General features: G+C 43.8%; 1 protein-coding gene across 1 annotated transcript; it reads right to left on the reverse strand.

The window, feature by feature from the left end:
* Positions 1 to 968: 968 nt before the first annotated feature.
* npy2rl (neuropeptide Y receptor Y2, like) lies at positions 969 to 14,526 on the reverse strand. The gene is made up of 6 exons (XM_058623525.1): positions 14,056 to 14,526; positions 4,537 to 4,752; positions 4,277 to 4,409; positions 3,169 to 3,334; positions 2,565 to 2,718; positions 969 to 2,203 (listed from the first exon to the last, which is right to left on the reverse strand). The coding sequence occupies exons 2-6, from the start codon at positions 4,696 to 4,698 to the stop codon at positions 1,628 to 1,630; spliced, it is 1,191 nt and encodes a 396-aa protein (XP_058479508.1). The 5' UTR covers positions 4,699 to 4,752; positions 14,056 to 14,526; the 3' UTR covers positions 969 to 1,627.
* Between the last annotated feature and the right edge of the window lie 3,590 nt (positions 14,527 to 18,116).

The following is an 18,116-nucleotide window of genomic DNA, read 5'->3' on the forward strand; positions in this document are numbered from 1 at the left end:
GTTTTTATCGGGAGAAAAATCGAGATTCTGACGTGTCCTGCAGAGCGAAATCAAATTTTTTTGCAGAGTTTTTTGCAGAATAAAATCCATTTCTTTTTTAATGGATGTTTTCTGCGGGTGAGGTTCTGAGGGGAGGAAACTGAGCGTTTGATCCTCTTAACAATTGTTCCCATGTAAGTTTAAACTCCAGTCTCGTCCCCGTGTTCATTGACATTCAGAGGTTTGTGATGTTGACACGGCTCCTGCCACAGGGAAGCAGAGTTATAATTACAACATGACAATTAAACTATGAACACCGAACACGAAATGACCTGAAGAGCAAAAAAAATAACTATTTCAATTGCAGAGTAAGAATGAAGACGTGACGTCTGCCGCAGGCTGGAGGGAAAACACAACAGCAAAAAAAAGAATCAATGTTACACCAGAACTGTCACCATCTCACGTAAGAATTCACCCCGATCTGTTGATGTCGCTGACAGAAACACAAATCTGTAATCTGGATTAGATGTAGAAGAAACTTCAGTTCAGACGTGATCGTATTCGTAAGATATCGTAGACTTAAGATGACGTAAATTAAGCAAAACAAAACTGAAGTTTGTAAACCGCTCACTCTCCCACACCAAAGCCCAGAGAGAAAATCAGTGATTTTAACATCACAGCACACAGGAGCTGTTGATCCACTGCTGCCTCCATCACTAAGTTCAAATGTCTTATTTGGTGAATTCGGCTTTTGAAATTCTTTGTTGAGATTTAACTCAGTGACACAAAGTGACCACACGAGGCAGCAGTAGACCAGCAGCTCCTGTGTCCCTGCAAGCAAAAATCACTGATTTTCTCTATGGGCTTTGGTGTGGGAGAGTGAGCGGTTTACAAACTTCAGTTTCCTGTTGGAAAAGTCTGTCTCACAGTGAGATAAAGACGTGAACATGTTCTTAAGACATCTGGACTTAAACTGACATAGATTTTTTTTATTAAACTGGAGAATCCTGCACTCGACATCCCAACCAAAGTCGTAACATTTAAATCAGTGACAGTTATTTTCAGAAACACTGACTCGTCCTCTGTGAGCAGAAACCTGCTGATGTGACGACAACACAGAGAAAAACAAGAAACAACAACAAAGAGAGAAAATAAACTTTTAGTTTTTTTCTCAAACATTCATGAGTGTTTTCACAGGAACATGCAGCAGCCTCCTCTTCCTCCTCCTCCTCCTCTTCTTCTTCTTCCTCAACAAAAGTCTTTAAATCCAGACTGTTCTGGATTGGTCTGAGCGTCTTCATTGTCTCTTTAAATCCTCGAGTCCTCAAGTTCTTGAATCAGTTTTGAATCGAGGAGATGATTCTGAAAGTTTCCCTTTTGATTTTTCCCGGAAAGAAGCAGAAAATATCCGCAGCGAGGAAAGAAAAAAAAAGGTCTTTGAAGAGTGAGACGAGGTCGCGGGCTGTGATTGGTCGAGCAGAACTTCTGTTGTTCGTCTTCTAATCCCCGCTCGTCTATTTTTAGAGTTCTAAAACCTCGTCAATCCCTGTTGGCGTTGTTTCTATTTTCACTCTGATGCCGTTCGTTCTTTCTTTCTTCTTTTCTTTGCGTCCATCGTCGTGTGACTCTCACTCTTCCGCTCTCCTCCTCACACGTCGGTGGCGTTCAGGCACGTGGACACGACGTCCTGCGTTTCCAGCACGATCTTCTTCGCTCTCCCTCCTCCTCCTCCTCTGACGGGGTGGATGCTGTCCAGCCGGCCGCTCCGCCCTCGCTCCCCCGGGCGGCGGCACTTGAAGACGGCGAGGAAGGCGGCGCGGTAGTTGCGGTTCATCCAGCCGTAGAGGAGCGGGTTGGCGAAGGTGGAGCACATGGCGACCACGTGGAAGACGGTGTAGAGCAGGCGGAAGTCGCGCATGTCCAGCACCGCGCTGTCGATGTCGGTGGCGAGCTGGAAGGCGTGGAACGGCAGCCAGCTGACGGCGAACACCACCACCATCGTCACCAGCATCTTCGTGGTCTTGCGGCGCCGGCGGTGGCGCTCGGACCCGGCGGCGCCGCTGCAGGCGTTCTCCGCCGGGCTGACGTGTCCGCGCAGTTTGGACCAGATCCGCGCGTACGCGAAGGAGATGATGGAGAGCGGCAGGAAGTACTGAAGGATCAACATGGAGATGCTGTAGAAGGTTCCGTCAGTGCTTTTACCCGGCCACTTCTCTGTACACACCTGCACACACACACACACACACACACACGGAATAAACAACACACAAAGATCTAAAATACACAAATGATTGTATTTTATTTGTTTGGATTTCGCAGTGACGTGATGAGTTCCAAGGACGCCAATCATCAATCAACTCAGTAGCCAATCAGCAGGCAGCTCCCTAAGCCCCGCCCCCGGTCGGAATCACAAACACAAGCAAAAACAAACGTCTACAGACACGACTGTGTCGGTGAGAGAGAGACAGAGAGAGAGACAGATGAAAGAGATGGAAAAGAGAGTGGGGATGAGCAGGAAGATCAAAGCGAGCGACCAGAAGGACTTGCAGGTGTGTGTGTGTGTGTGTGTGTGTGTGTGTGTGTACCTGTATACTGTGTCCAGGCTCCAGAGTGAAGGATCCGTATTCTCTGAAAATGGCCAGAGGACTGGCGAGGACGGCGCTGAGGACCCAGGTCAGAGCGATGACACCGAAACACACGTCCTTACGCATCCTGGTCTCCAGGTGATACACAATACACCTGCACACACACACACACACACACACACACACCACAGGACAACTGTGTGAGATCAAGAATGAATAATGGATGACGAAAAGAAAAGAGAGTTCTTTCTGTTCAGTGACAGAAGATGAGAGGAGGAGACGAGAAAGGAAAGGAAAGAAGGAAAGAAATAGGAGGGAAAGAAGGAGAAACGAGAGAAGCAAAATACAGTAAAAGAAAGAATGTGAGAGAAGGAGTGGAAAGGAGGACAGATATAAGGAATGAAAAGGAACATGAATGTGGACATAAAATTATTCTAAATAAATATATTTCAAAAAGTTTTACCGTTATAAAAAAACGATCGTAGGGATTTACGATGTTAACGTAAAAATGTGTCAAAATAAAGTGTAGTAAAGAACACATGCTGCCCTCTAGTGGACGTAGTGTTGGACACGTCAACGATGAACAACAACAAACCACGCCCACCTGTGTCTGTCCAGGGCGATGACGTTGAGTGTCACCGTGGAAACGTGCACGGCGAGTCCCTGCGCGTACGGCAACAGGAAACAGAGCGTGCTCCCAAACTTCCACTCCCCCTGCAGCGTGTAGACCAGCGTGAACGGGAGACACAGCGTGTTGACCAGGAGGTCAGCTGGAGGACAGACGGACAGAGAGAGAGACAGACAGAGGGACAGAGAGACAGACAGTCAGACAGACAGAGGGACAGAGAGGTCTGTCAGTAATACACACACACACACACACACACAGCTTCATCAGTTTGTCTTTGACCAGAACAAACGTGTGATGTCATCAATATTTATATAACAATTATTCAAATTTAAATTTGTTGTACGCAACTTTAAACGTGTGTGTGTGTCTGTGTCTGTGTGTGTGTGTGTGTGTGTGTGTGCAACCCTTCCCAGAACAACAAACACTGCAGGCCACACACACACACACACACACACACACACTTCTTCAAATCATTTCTTCTTCTCCTTGAATAAACTCATTTGTTGACAGCGTTTTCTCTCTGTCTGTCTCTCTGCCTGTCTCTCTCCCTGTCTCTCTCTCTCTCTCTCTGTTAGCTGTGCTCACAGCTGCACGGTGCACAGATTAAAGCACGAGGCCAAATGTTCATTTGAATCCCTCATGGACGCAGTCGCTGTCGTCGTCTCTTCAGATTAAAATTTACGCCTGAAGGTCAAAATGTCACAGATAAAGAGATTAAAGAAAGAGATTTTTAACGTTTGCTGCGTTTGAACTGTGAAATAAAGTGTGAGTGTGTTCTTTTTCAGGTTTATGACACCAACGCAAATCAAACGCACCATGAATAAATGAATCATCGCTTATTAATTGATTACTAAAATAATCGCCAACTGTTTTGATCATTTATTAAAGTGATAAAAGTGAATATGTTCTGGTTTCTTTGCTCCATAAAACAAAGAAATCATTTTAGAACATCTTAATTTCCACGTTTGACATTTAACAACAAATTTATTTTATCTATGTTAGCTAGTTAGTTTACCTATGCTAGCTAGTTCATTTTTCTATGTTAGCTAATTGAAATAGCATGTGTGTGTGTGTGTACACGTACCCACAGCCAGGTTAGCGATGAAGAAGTTGGTGACAGTTCGCAGAGTCTTAAAGCGATAAATGACGTAAATAACGAGAGAGTTTCCCAGAACCCCCAGCACGATGATGGTGCTGTAAGCCAGGATCAACACCACCTACAAACACAAACAAACAAAAATCAGTATCATCCATATGAAAGTCTATAAATTCCTCTTCTCTTGTAACAGTTTATATACTACTACTACTACTACTAATAATAATAATAATAATAACAATGTTTACCTGCACGCTCAGCAGTCTGATCGGATCCTCCGGCAGCGATGGCGGGAGGGCGCCGGCGTCACGGTCATAGTCTCGGTAACCGTAGCTACCGGGGTTGACGGCAGATGGCAGCGGGAGGCGGGGCCCATCCTGGGTTTGGTTAGCTGTGGTGAACGCCTCCATGTCCGATCACATGCGCACTAGCACTGCTCTCATTTCACAAACACACTCGCTAACCTGGAACAGACAGACACACAGGTGAGACACGGTGTGACACCACATACTGGCCACTAGGGAGCAGAATGCTGGCGTTTTTGGACTTTGAGCAGCTGCACGAGCTGCTGGTCTACTGCTGCCTCATGTGGCCACTTTGTGTCACTGAGGGAAATCTGAATGAAGAATTTCACAAAATAACACATAAAAAACTTAGTGACGGCGACAGCAGTGGATCAACAACTGGAATGAAACATGAATGGAATGAAACATGTTTACGTGAACACGTGTTACATTAAGTGGCTAAAATATGCTCTGTTTTCATAGGGGGCGCCCTTAGCACAATCCTCAGACCCAACAACCTTTACTGTGATTTTTGTTGACAAACTCTTTCGTGGGTTTTTTCCCAGTCATCATTGAGATTCAGTGGACGGGGCAACCCATGGCTAAGTGGAAAGGGAACTTGGCTTGTGACCGCAGGATTGATTACTTGCAAAGGTTAAGGGCTGGGTTACCCAATCCCCATTGCTCAGGTGGGTGACATCAGGAAGGGCATCCGGCATAAAACCCCTGGACAGGGAGAAGTAAGTTGTTAGTTATTAGAGTCGGATTGATTAACCGGGTCAATCCAAAGAGCAGCAGATGTTTGAGAAGTCCAGAGTAATTAAATCAGAGCGGTCTCTGAGGCGTGAGCCTGAGCGACCCGGACAGAAACAAAGGTTAATGATCCTCCTCTGATGACGGCCCACGACGTTCGTCTAAGCGCTCGTCTCCCGCTCCTCGCTGCGCTCTGAGGATTTCTGTCAGACTCTGTGAGTCCGGAGGGGAAGTGGAGCGGAGCGCGATAACGAGGGAGGAAGCTGCCGATGAGAGTCAATCCTGCACTTTTCCAGGAACGTGGTTGTGTGCTTTTATTTAACCATGTACTGCAGGTTCTCCGACGACAGTGTTACCATGATGACAATCATAATGGGGTTAAAAGGTTTAATGTAATCTTTTCTTTCCAAAAATACTAGAAAACTGTTAGATAATATTGTGTTTTGTAATATTTATTTCATAAAATGGTTTTTGCAACGTTAGGAATAAAAGATTTTTACTCATTGATGCCTGAATAAACTCAATCAAAGTAATTAAGTATTAGGTTACTAGCTACTAGACAGGTTTAGCATTATCAAGTTAGTTAGCTATAAGCCAAGTAAGCTGATAGACAACATACGGTAAAAAAATCTATAGAAAAACAAAAGCAGACACAAATTGTTGCTTTTATTGAGCTTAGCAATGCCTTTTTTTGGACATTCATAGCAATATTTGGTTATATAGGACTTTCTTTTGTAACATTAGCAACAAGCTAATGTTACAAACGTCTGTCACTGATTCCATAAACTTTTCAATCTTTTTTTTGGGCCTAATTTGTAAAATGTCTAGTTCTTTGCAGACAACGTCGTCCTTTCTGTTCAAGGAGACAGATTTTGTTTCAGCTATGTTTATACATCATATATGTATTTGTTTTTTTTTGTTTTCATGCATTTTTTGAGTCATTCTCTTTGAGCTCATCCGTCATGAACGTCTTCCTAATTCCAACGATCGATCGCAGAACAAAGTGAGTCTCGGATGTTTCCACAAACAGAGGACGAGGACCAGCTTGTAAATCTCATTTCAGTCCCCAGTGAACCGAACCCGTCGATGATAATGTTGTCACACCACTACCCCTTTGAGGATGAAGCTGACCTCTGACCCCACGCCACAGTCAACCCATCTCAGAATGACAAGGTGAATTCACCGCAAATTCCGCGATCTTTTGTGACCTGAATGAGAAGCAAATTGTGTCATAGCGAGCGAGCGTGAACTGTGCGAAGCTGCAGGTGCTGTAAATTTAATCAGAGTGGAGAGCAGCGGCCCTGACGGCAGCACGCCAACAGTCGGACTTACATTCCCACCCAAACTACTAATGGACACCGAGAGATAAGTCAGAGAAATGTTGAGACGTGAAGAAAAACACGACGATAGCGACGACGTTTTGTAAGTGAATTTTTGGAATGATTGTGAAAAACAACATAAACACTTTAACAATGTTGAAACGCTGGTGTTCTTCCAGGCCGTTTTCAAAGCTTTTCAGACACGTACAGTGTTTGAATTATTAAAACAAATCAGAGCCGAGAGAATAAGAAGGGATGAAATATTTAAAACTGTGTGAGGAGCTCATCCTCTGAGGCCAAAGAGCTTCTTCACATCATTGTCCTGTCAGTCAAAGGGCTTAGCTTAATGGCACGCAGTCGTCCTCGGAGCGCCGCGTGTCAGCAAATCCAGGAACTTCGACACCAGAACAGTCCGATCATCCACGAGCGACTCCACCTCTGCAGCTGTTTTAAATTCTTTAAGCTCATTGTTTTGGTTTTTTGTAGCTCATATTTCACAAAGAGAGTGGAGCAACCCATGGCCTAGTGGAAAGGGAACTTGACTGGCTGGTTCAAATCCCACTAGCTCGAGGACTTGGTCACTTCCGAGTAATACCTAATGGGTACCCAATACCCAGAAGGAGATGGTGCTTGGGAGGGGGTAAAAGTGCTGGGACAGAAGTTGCTCTTGAAAGAGCTGGGTTTTCAAGAGCTTCGTAAAGACGCCCCTGTTCTGGGAGCGCTCGGTAGGTCATTCCACCAGCGTGGAACGACACATGAAAAGACTCTGGATTGTCTTGTGCGGGGTGCTGGCACTGCCAGACGACAATCCTTCGATGAATGGAGTAGTCGAGGGCCCTCAACCTGAATCCCAAAAGGCTTGGGTACTTCCGAGTAGTACCTCATGGGTACCCAATACCACTGCTACCCTTTTGTTTGCGTTTCCATTAGGAATAGTATGGAAACGTTACTAGTTTTAGCCCCAACAGTTCAATTTTTCAGGAACCCTTTCCTCAGGGTACCAGAGCAATGGTTTGGTACTGCACGGGTGGAGCTAGACCCATGACAGTCGGCAGAATGGGAGACAGTGTCCTTGTCCATTGTTGTCACACCGCTATGCTATAACACCACATTACCTTCTCAGTCGAAATACTGTTCCAAACCGCACCACGATGGAAACACGCCAATTGACTGGGTTAATTGGACACTCTAAATTGACCACAAGTGCCGGCCCTAGGCCGGGTTCAATTGGCATCCGGAGTAAAAATAATCTCTGCGAAATCAAATACATGGATCACTGACAGAAAAACAGTATCTGCTTGAAGCCTAGAGAGGGAGGAGCCAAAAGGACCAGGTGGGTAAGTCAGAGCTAAAAGGAGACTAAAATCACTGATTTTCTCTATGGGCTTTGGTGTGGGAGAGTAAGCTTTGCATCTGCTTTCATCATTGATTCATTTATTGATCAGTGATTGTTAGCATCTGTCTGAGCCTGGTATATTCTAGATTTTCAAACGCTTTTTTTTCTGACAGCGAGCAGATGAAGGCAGCTGTAGTTTTCCCAGACAGCGTTGTCATGTCTGATCGTCTGGAATCATCGCTCCGACACTAATCCTCAGGCTGTTGAGCCTTAAAGTGTCAGAGCAGACGATTCACACCTGGATCAAAGCTGCAGACGTTCACCAAAGTGTCTCGTTTTCATGTTTTATCGTTTTCTGCTTCACGGCTCCAGATAATCAGCCGCCAGTCAAACACTGTGGACACGTTTCCTTTCCTCAGATTCTCTTTTTCTTCTACACGTCTAGATAATTATAATTTTAAAATTTTAACAATTTTGCTTGATGTTTTTTTTTGGGATTTGCAATGTCACAAAAAATGACTTGGTAACATTACAACCATTAACATTACAAAATGTATGTTACAAATAACATGTTGTCAATGTTAATAAAAGACCAAAATCTTGTGTATACTGAGTTAACAAATGAGCTCATTTGTAATATTCCAAAAAGAGTTACCTAGTTAGGAAACAAAGAAATGACGTTTGTTCTCGTTACAACAACAGTGTTGCTAACGTTACCATAGATTTTTGGAAAAGCTACAAAGTTACAAAATGTTGCAAAAAAAAATGCCACATTAGTAAAACATATTGAGATTTTCTTAAATTCATCGTGTGGATACAGAGTGAGTTAACGGCACAGAAAATATCTACCAAATACTAATCGTTATCGTCGTTAATAAAAAACGACAAAATGACAGTTTGTGTGCGTGACGCTTCATTTGTGCTCAGTCATGACTTTAATCTGAAGAAGAAACAACGACATCATTTTTTAACAAGTTTTTGTTGTCGTTAACCTTCAAACACATTATTAAATAACTCAAATCTCTTTACTCATTTATTGACGTCAAATGTCAGGTAATGACTTTTTCATCAGTCTAGTGTTTTCTCTCTCTAACCTGCAGCTCCTGACATTTGACGACGACACAGACGGTGAGCGAGTGAATGTTGAGCTGCTCCTCGGGTCACGAGGTAGAAAAACAGAGAAGTAATTAACGCTGTTGTTTTTTGTTTGTTTTTTTGAGTCGTGAACAAACCCGACGCTCGCTCTCGATCAATTCTTAATCAGCAGGATTCTGTCACTGTTCAGAGTTTAACGAGCCGCTCCACGTCTGTCCTGACGCTTTTATCTCCCCGTCCTTTCTCTCTCTCTCCCTCTTCACCATCTGTCCTTTCACCGCCAGGCGCCGGAAAAGTTGCCATGATTTCAAAACTGCAGGCGTCAACTAATCGCTCATCTGAGCAGAATTTACAACCTCGAGGTTTCAAGATAATAAAAATAATAATAATAAAAGACCAGATGGCTGCGACCAGCTGATCTAAAATGACTGAGGTCAGTAAATAATTATAGCTGCTGCTGCTTATGTGAAGCCCATACAGAACCCCATAGAGAAAACCAGTGATTTTAACATCACAGCACACAGGAGTTGTTGATCCACTGCTGCTTACATCACTAACTTTTAATGTCTTCTTTTGTAAAATTCGGCTTTTGTTCAGATTTAACTCAGTGACACCAAGTGACCACACGAGGCAGCAGCAGACCAGCAGCTCCTGTGTCCCCGTGAGTTAAAATCCCTGATTTTCTCTATGAGCTTTGGTGTGGGAGAGTGAGTGGTTCACACGTCTGTTTCCTGTTGTGTAAGACGTGCAAATGAAAGTTTCATGTCGTTTTTTCCGGCCGGTTCTTTTTGTCTCCCCCCTGCGCTGCTGCTGTATACACGCAAACGCTCCCTAAGTCAGGTCTGACAGAGTAACGAGAATAAATCCTGCTGCTGTTGAAGCTGCTGCTGCTGCTGCTCATGCGGGACGAGGACAAAAATAGAGAGAGGAGCTGCAAAGTGACTGGGATGGAAGTGAGAAAATGGGGCAGTGAATAAATCAGTGGCAGGTGATGCACAGATAAACGGAGAGAGAGAACGAGAGGAAAACCTGTGAATAAGAGCACGAGTGTGGAGTCGTCCCCTAAAATAGTCCAACTGATGATCATGTTGTTGTTTATATGTGTAAATGAACTTTGTCACTTCATGAACCGCTCACTCTCCCACACCAAACCCCATGGAGAAAATCAGTGATTTAAGCTCGCATGGACACAGGAGCTGCTGGTGTACTGCTGCCTCGTGTGGTCACTTTGTGTCACTGACGTAAATTTAACTGAAGGATTTCAAAAGCCAAATTCACAAAAATAAGACATTTGAACTCAGTGATGGAGGCGGCAGTGGATCAACAACTCCTGTGTGCTGTGATGTTAAAATCACTGATTTTCTCTATGAGGTTTGGTGTGGGAGAGTTCATTTATGCCATTTAATTCATATTTATGTGGCGTAGATGATGAATAACTGTAATAAAGACACGCGGCAATGAGTTTTACGTTTGTTTTCAGCATCAAAGAAGAGTCTCACACACACACACACACACACACTCATTAATTCTTCACCTGAGATGTTAGACAGCTGGAAAATACAGAGTTGTGTGTGTTGTGTGTCAGTATATATGTACTTATTAAAACACTGCAGGCCATATGGTTAATAGTGTGTGTGTCTGTGTACTTGTATTCATATCTTTGTGAGGTCCAAAAAATACATACAAACCTTTAAAGTGCTTTTTCAGGGTTAAGACCTGGTTTGAGGGTCAGAATTGGGTTTGGGTTAAGGTTAAGGTAAGGGTTAGTAAGGGAATGCGTTATGTCAATGGTGTGTCCTCACTTAGGTCTAAAAAGAGGTGTGTGTGTGTGTGTTTTAATAGGTTGTTAAGACGTATGAACATAATATTTTACGACTGAGTGTTCTAACGCAGTCGAGAGTAACGTCAATAAAAACGTCTGCTTTAATTAATTCCCCTGCAGTGTGTGTGTGTGTTCTTGCATTTATCACCTCTGAAGGACCATAAACACTGACTTTGTCAGGACCAGTAGAGCTGGGTTAGGGTTAGGGTTAGCTGGACAAAAGCTGGTCCTAATGAGGCAGAACTTCATTTTGTGAGGCACTGGTTAAGGTTAAGGGCTAAGTGTGGTTAAGGTTAAGGGCTAAGTGTGCTTAAGGGCTAAGTGTGCTTAAGGTTAAGGTTAAGGTTAAAGTTAATGTTAGTGATAAAACTAGAAATGAATGGAAGTCAACAGAAGAACAGTTGTGCAAATATTGGGGGTGGAGCTTTGAGCAGAGATTATGGGAGGGTCCAGGACATATGAGTATCTGTGTTGCTATGGTTATGGTCATGATTTCCTGAGACGCAGGGAGTTAGCGAGAGTGTTTAGTAATGGATTATACGTCAAATTGAAGTGTGTGTTTCATTGTAGACTCAAAGATAACGTAGACGTTTCGATCGCTAATGTTAGCTTAAAGAGTCCGAGTTTCCCCTTAGCCACAACTAAGCGGACGCTAAGTAGCGGGCTAACATTTAAGTCACGTGTCTATTTTGGGATGTAATACCTCTCAGTTGTTGTCTTTGTTGTTGCAGATTTTGTGGCTGACGTTAGCGAGACTGCTACATGTAGCACGACGCTAACAAGTAAAACCACGATTAAAAGACAACGCAGTTTTCTATTGACATCAGACATTTGTGTGTCTTTAAGTGGTTCTTTTGTGTCTTTTTCCTGTTGTTCCTGTCTTGTCGTTGTTGTTCTGTCTCTTTTGTCTCGTTCTTGTCGTCCCCTCTGGACTCTTCACACACAAGGACAGAAGTCGCCTCACTCACTGGAATGAGAATGTTTTTTTTGTTTTTTTAAACATGATTTTCACTGTTACGGCAGGTCCTTAAAGGCATCACATTCATGTGTGTGTGTGTGTGTGTGTGTGTGAGCAGGTCCTTAAAGGCATCACATTCATGTGTGTGTGTGTGTGTAAGAGAAAATAATTCATTTTGATAATTCACCCTCACGTCTTTTGCCTTCAAACCCTTAACATTTCAAAGTTTGTGAGTCTTTTCTGATTCAGTCGTGTTGATGGACACGAAGGAGGGCGGAGCTAAAGAGCAAAAGCTTTTTTGCCTGGAGGCGAAAAGTTGTGTGATAACGCTGAGCTGCCAACAGTCATTATATCACTGTGTGTTTGTGTGTGTGTGTGTGTGTGTGTGTGTGTGGCACCCTGCGTTTATAAGTGTACGACATCTGTAGCCACCGCACACTCATTAGCGGGCGAGAGACATCGACAGAATGAAGCGGAGAGAGAGAGAAAACAGCTGATTCCTCACTTGGTGTGTTTCTACATCCTGAATCCTGGTGTGTGTATGTGTGTGTGTGTACACACTCCACAGTAGGGGGTGGGGGTGGGGGGAGTGGCCATTAAACAGAGGCGAGGCTCAGTTGCCGTGGGAGATCTCAGGCCGTTTTCATTATGTAAGCGTTCTAATGGACTCGGGCGCCGCTTTCAGGCGTCTACAGAGCTCAGCTAGGCGAGGAGGAGGTGTAGGAGGCGGGGCCTGAGCCCTCCAAAAACTGTCCAAACACTAAATTTAAATATTGTCCTGTTTTTTAAAATAAAATATAATATCAATATATCTAAATAATAATATCTAAAATATATCAACAAATATTAGAATTTAAACAGTTTAACGAGAATCGCTGAGGCCGACCCTTTGTAACAAACATTAAGAGTTTAAATACGAAGAATGAACAGATTTGAGTCACTAGCGTCACTAATTTGCGCCGACTTAAGCGTCAGAAAAGATTAAACTCCTATACCTGGTTTTTATTTTCTTTATTTTTGTCATGTTGGTTGAAATAAACCAGCAGAGTGTTCGATTCTATGCAGATGACATTTTGGTGTACGCGTCCTTTGAAAAGCCTAAATTGTTTTACAGTGTATTGTGAGCTAATCGTTCGGCAGCTTAATCTGACATGAAACTCTCACACCAAAGCCCGTAGAGAAAATCAGTGATTTTAACATCACAGCACACAGGAGTTGTTGATCCACTGCCTCCATCACTCCAAGTTCAAATGTTTAAAAACCTTTGTTCCGATTGACCTCAGTGACACAAAGTGACCACACGAGGCAGCAGTAGACCAGCAGCTCCTGTGTCCCCTTGAGCTTAAATCACTGATTTTCTCTACGGGCTTTGGTGTGGGAGAGTGAGTGGTTTACAAACCTCAGTTTCCTGTTGGAAAAGTCTGTCTCACAGTGAAGATAAAGACATGAACATGTTCTTAGAACATCGTAGACTTAATCTGACACTTTTTTCTGTTACAGTTTCCACACACGAGGAACAATGTGCAGAGGACGAGACATAAAACGATCAGTTAGAGAAGTGGGTCACCAGCTGTCGGCTCGGAGGAACACGCGTCTCCTCGTTTGGCCTCTGATGAGATTTTGGTTTTCTGTCCTCGGGTCACATCAGGACACAATCTGGACCTGAGCGAGGACTTTTGTTCAATTTCTATAAACCACATGAGACGTCTCAGACTCACTCGTCTTCAAACGCACGTGTTTGTGCGGAGGAGGCGCACAAAAACAGGAAGTCGGACCCCGAGTTACTTCCACGTTTCAAAATAAAGTGAGGACTTTTAATGTGTGGACAGTGAGGACATTTGGAGGGAGAATGACGACATGTTGGCGTTATAGGACGAGGTCTCTGACAGGGTTAGTTGTGGTTAAGGTGAGGGACAGCGTTGTGTCCGTGTGTCCTGCTGCAAAATGTCTCCTACAAAAATGGAAATGGTGAATTTTTCCACTTCCTGTTTGACAAAATCATCACACGATGAAAATGTTAATATTTACATAAAAACATGTTTGTTTGTTTGTTTTTTAAGTAAAAAAAAAGAAGCATCAAAATAATGACTCTGTCAGGACCAGCAGAGTCCAAAACCTGGTCCTAATGAGACAGAACCTCATCTTCTTAGGAACTGGTTAAAGTTTAGTGTATGTGTGTGCGTGCGTGTGTGACACTGACCTCTCCACGGAGCTGCTGGTCTCGCGGCTGTCCTCTGTCCCTGTCCCCGCGCAGAGCCATAAAGACAACAATCCACGCGGAGCCTCCAGTGTGTGTGTGTGCGTGTGTCTGTGATCCAGGAAATAATAAATTGTCCACAACAGTTCCGCGCGCGCTGACATCCACGCCGCTGCACGCGTGCCACACCGCCTGGGTGGGTTGTCCTTGTCCCCGCTGACGGAGGGAGCCGAGGAGCCGAAGAATCCCGAAGCTGCGGAGAAACAGCGAAACAGTCCAGAGACAGAAGAGGAGACAGGTCCTCCACCTCCGTGTCCTCGCTCTGTGCGCTCTGGACACTGGAGTGAAGCGATTTACGCACGGCGCGTGAAAGAAGAGAGGGATGAGGGTAGGAGGAGGACTGAGGGAGGAAGAGGAGGGAAAGTGGTGAAGGTGAAGAGGAACAGGAGAGGGAAGAAAATGGTGTCCTCAGTTTATGTCAGAAAAACACACACGCAGAGAGAGAGAGAGAGAGAGGGAGAGAGAGATGTTAAAGGAATGCTCTCTCTCTCCTTCAGCAGTGTGTGTGTGTGTGTGTGTGTGTGTGTCACTGTTAGACAGACTTTAACAACAGGAAACTGAACTTTGTAAACCACTCACTCTCCCACACCAAACCCCATAGAGAAAATCAGTGATTTTAGCTCATGGGACACAGGAGCTGCTGGTCTACTGCTGCCTCGTGTGGTCACTTTGTGTCACTGAAGTAAATCTGAACAAAATAAGACATTTGAACTTAGTGATGGAGGCAGCAGTGGATCGACAACTCCTGTGTGCTGTGATGTTAAAATCACTGGTTTTCTCTATGGGCTTTGGTGTGGGAGAGTGAGTGGTTTACAAACTGCAGTTTCCTGTTGTTAAAGTGTGTCTAACAGTGACACTGATTATCAGTTTAGCTGAAAATCAGTGTTTTCTACTGGTTCTCAGCAGCAGGGGGCGCTCACTGTACCTCATACATGCACACATCAAAACAGCTGAACTGTTTTTCAGCTGAATTCAAACACAGTGAGAACATTTTCATTTACAGGAAGTGGATTTCAAATTAAAGGTCACAGTCTGTGTGTGTGTGTGTGTGTGAGATTATTAAGATGATCAATAACTTTATATAAAGACAATCAGTTTAATTGGCCTGTTACATCATCACAGTCTGTAGCATCATGGGAAACAATATGTCGTTGATTCTGCCATCACTGCTGCTTTTTAAATGAACACACACACACAGAGACAGACACACACTCACAGTCACGTGTGCTACAGTGAACAAACCTCTCACACCATCAGTCAACATCCTTGTCTCAACACGCGACATCTTCACGCCTGCACTGCACAAGCTCTTCTGAACACACACACACACACACACACACACACACACACACGACAGAGCCGTGGATGTGAAACAGGCTTTCTAACACACACACACACACACATACATACACACACACATACACACGACAGCCTAATGTAAATTGTGACTCCGGGCGAGCGTGAGCGGCTGGTGGTTGCCACATTCTTCATATTCAAGTGTTTCAGGCTTTTATTTTGAAAGGGCAACATGGCAGCGCTTACTCTGACACACACACACACACACACACACACACACACACACACAGAGGATTTCTGCGATTGCTTTAATATCCAACTGTCAGTGCAACTGAACTTCATGTCACACAGTTGTCATGACACTGTGTGTGTGTGTGTGTGTGTGTGTGTAAAGTGCATCAGGAAACTTAGTGACGGTTTATTTTTGTCACTGTGTGGTTGATTCTTTTGAAGCGTCGCTGTAATGAAGCTGCCAGTCAGAGAGCAGGATTAAAAACACAAGAAGAAGACGAAGACGACGAAGAAGAAGAAGAAGACGAAGATTAAGAACGAGATGAAGAGACTCAGGACAGAGCTTTCTGCTGCAGGGGGCGCTACAGAGTGAAAACATGTTACTAATGTAACAAAAAACACTTGTTACCAAAAAAATATGTTACCTTTTTGTTTACTGACGTAACACATTTTTTTTTATTAATGTAACAAAATGTTCACGTGGACACATGGACATGTGGACAGCGTGTGGACAGGACAAACATCCACCATCAGACTCGTTAAAGCTGCATTTTATAACTGAACCCGATCAATTTTCACTTTCACTCATCATTGATCGGCTCAGTTCGATCGGATCCCTCCGGTAATCACTGTCCTCTTTTGTTGACTTTGTCTTCAAATCCACATTCACCCTCTCATTTCAGGGGGTGCATGTTGTGTTTTTAATTAAAGGGACAAAACTAATCAAGTTTATTTTTGCTGAATAGTCGGGATCATCCACACTTACCAAGTAAAAAAAAAAAAAGCCTCCAGTTTCAGCTCAGTATCTGTCCACACTAAGACCTGAAAACATGGGTCACATGACCAGGTGTGAACAGGAAGTAGATGGTTGTTTACTAAAATAAAATCTGTGCGAGTAAAAGTAAAAGCAGCAACACTAAAATGTAAAAGTCTCACTTTCTGTTTGTCCACACTTTTATTTTCAGAATAAAAGTTGTAATTTCTTATTTTTACCAAAAAACAACAACATTATTTTCAAAATAAAAGGCCCAATTTTCTGATGGTCCACACTAAAACACAATTTCCCAGCTTTCAAAATAAATGCCTACATTTGGTTTCGTCCACACTAAAAAACAAACTTCCTTTCCGTTCCAAAAAACAGAACCCTTAATTTTCAAAATAAAAGTCTCCATTTCTGTTACTTCATGCTTAACACAACTCAGTAGTTTTCAAATTGAAAACAACAGTTTTGGTTTGTCCACATTTAAACAGAACTTCCCAGTTTTCAAAATAAATGCCTAGATTTCTGTTTGTCCACTCTAAGAAAAACCTAAAAGAAATGCAAAGTTTTCAAAATAAAGTTGTAAAAAAGTTATAATAGTGGTGTCGGGAAGTTTCATGGTAAAAGTATACATTTATTGTATTTTTCTGCTCTTGGAGTACTTTATTTTGAAAGGGAATGCCGAATTGACGCTCCTGATGGAAGCAGATCCTGAAAATTCCCAGTGGAAAAATGTGAAAGTTCCATCTCCGCCGTTAAAAACAGAGCATGCTGGGTGATTTCGCTGTCATGTGATCGTCACAATCACCTCTTCCCTGATTCCATCATTTTTCCCCGCGCGCTCCGTCTTTCCTCGACGTTTCTTTTCCCCACCTCTGCCCTCGTTTCCATCCTCACATCCACGGGAGTCTCCTCCCATTATCCGTCCATCATCAGGTTACCGCTCGCACTCGTCTCACCCGCGCTTTGTTTGCCCAGCATCGTGGCCGCTGACGTAGGAAAATAGAAATGACACGCGACCCCCCCACAGCTGCGAGCATTTTCCGTTGAAACAAAAACAAACAAACGAGCGAGTGCCACATTTCAGGAATAAATGAGGATACAATATGAGTGTGTGTCTGCTGCCCTCACACACACACACACACACACACACACACACAGTTAGTTTGAAGTGTGTTTTCATGAGTCACTGACACAAGAACAAAGGCTTCCAGCTGGGAAAGGTTGACAAAGCAAAAGATGAAGTGGACATTATTTTAAATGTGCGACATCTAAAGAACGTGTTCACTGCTTCACCTCACTGTGAGACAACTGTGAAACCAAATTTGGGTCACTTTGTAAGCCGCTCACTCTCCCACACCAAAGCCCATAGAGAAAATCAGCGATTTTAATGTGACAGAACACAGGAGCTGTTGATCCTCTGCTGCCTCCATCACGAAGTTCAAATGCGTTATTTTTGTGACTCCGGCTTTTGAAAGGCTTCGTTTAGATTGACCTCAGTGACACAAAGTGACCACACGAGGCAGCAGTAGACCAGCACCCCCCACTGTGAGCTAAAATCACTGATTTTCTCTATGGACTTTGGTGTGGGAGAGTGACCCTTCATAATCACCAGGTTCCCTTAGTTTTCTCCTGTAGAAACGTACTGTACGGTGTTTGTGATTGGACATCATGCGGAACGCACACACGCGAGCTAGCGCGGCGCCTTCGCTGCCGC

This window comes from Solea solea, chromosome 3 (genome assembly GCF_958295425.1).
Source record: "Solea solea chromosome 3, fSolSol10.1, whole genome shotgun sequence".
In the NCBI taxonomy this organism is placed as follows: domain Eukaryota; kingdom Metazoa; phylum Chordata; class Actinopteri; order Pleuronectiformes; family Soleidae; genus Solea; species Solea solea.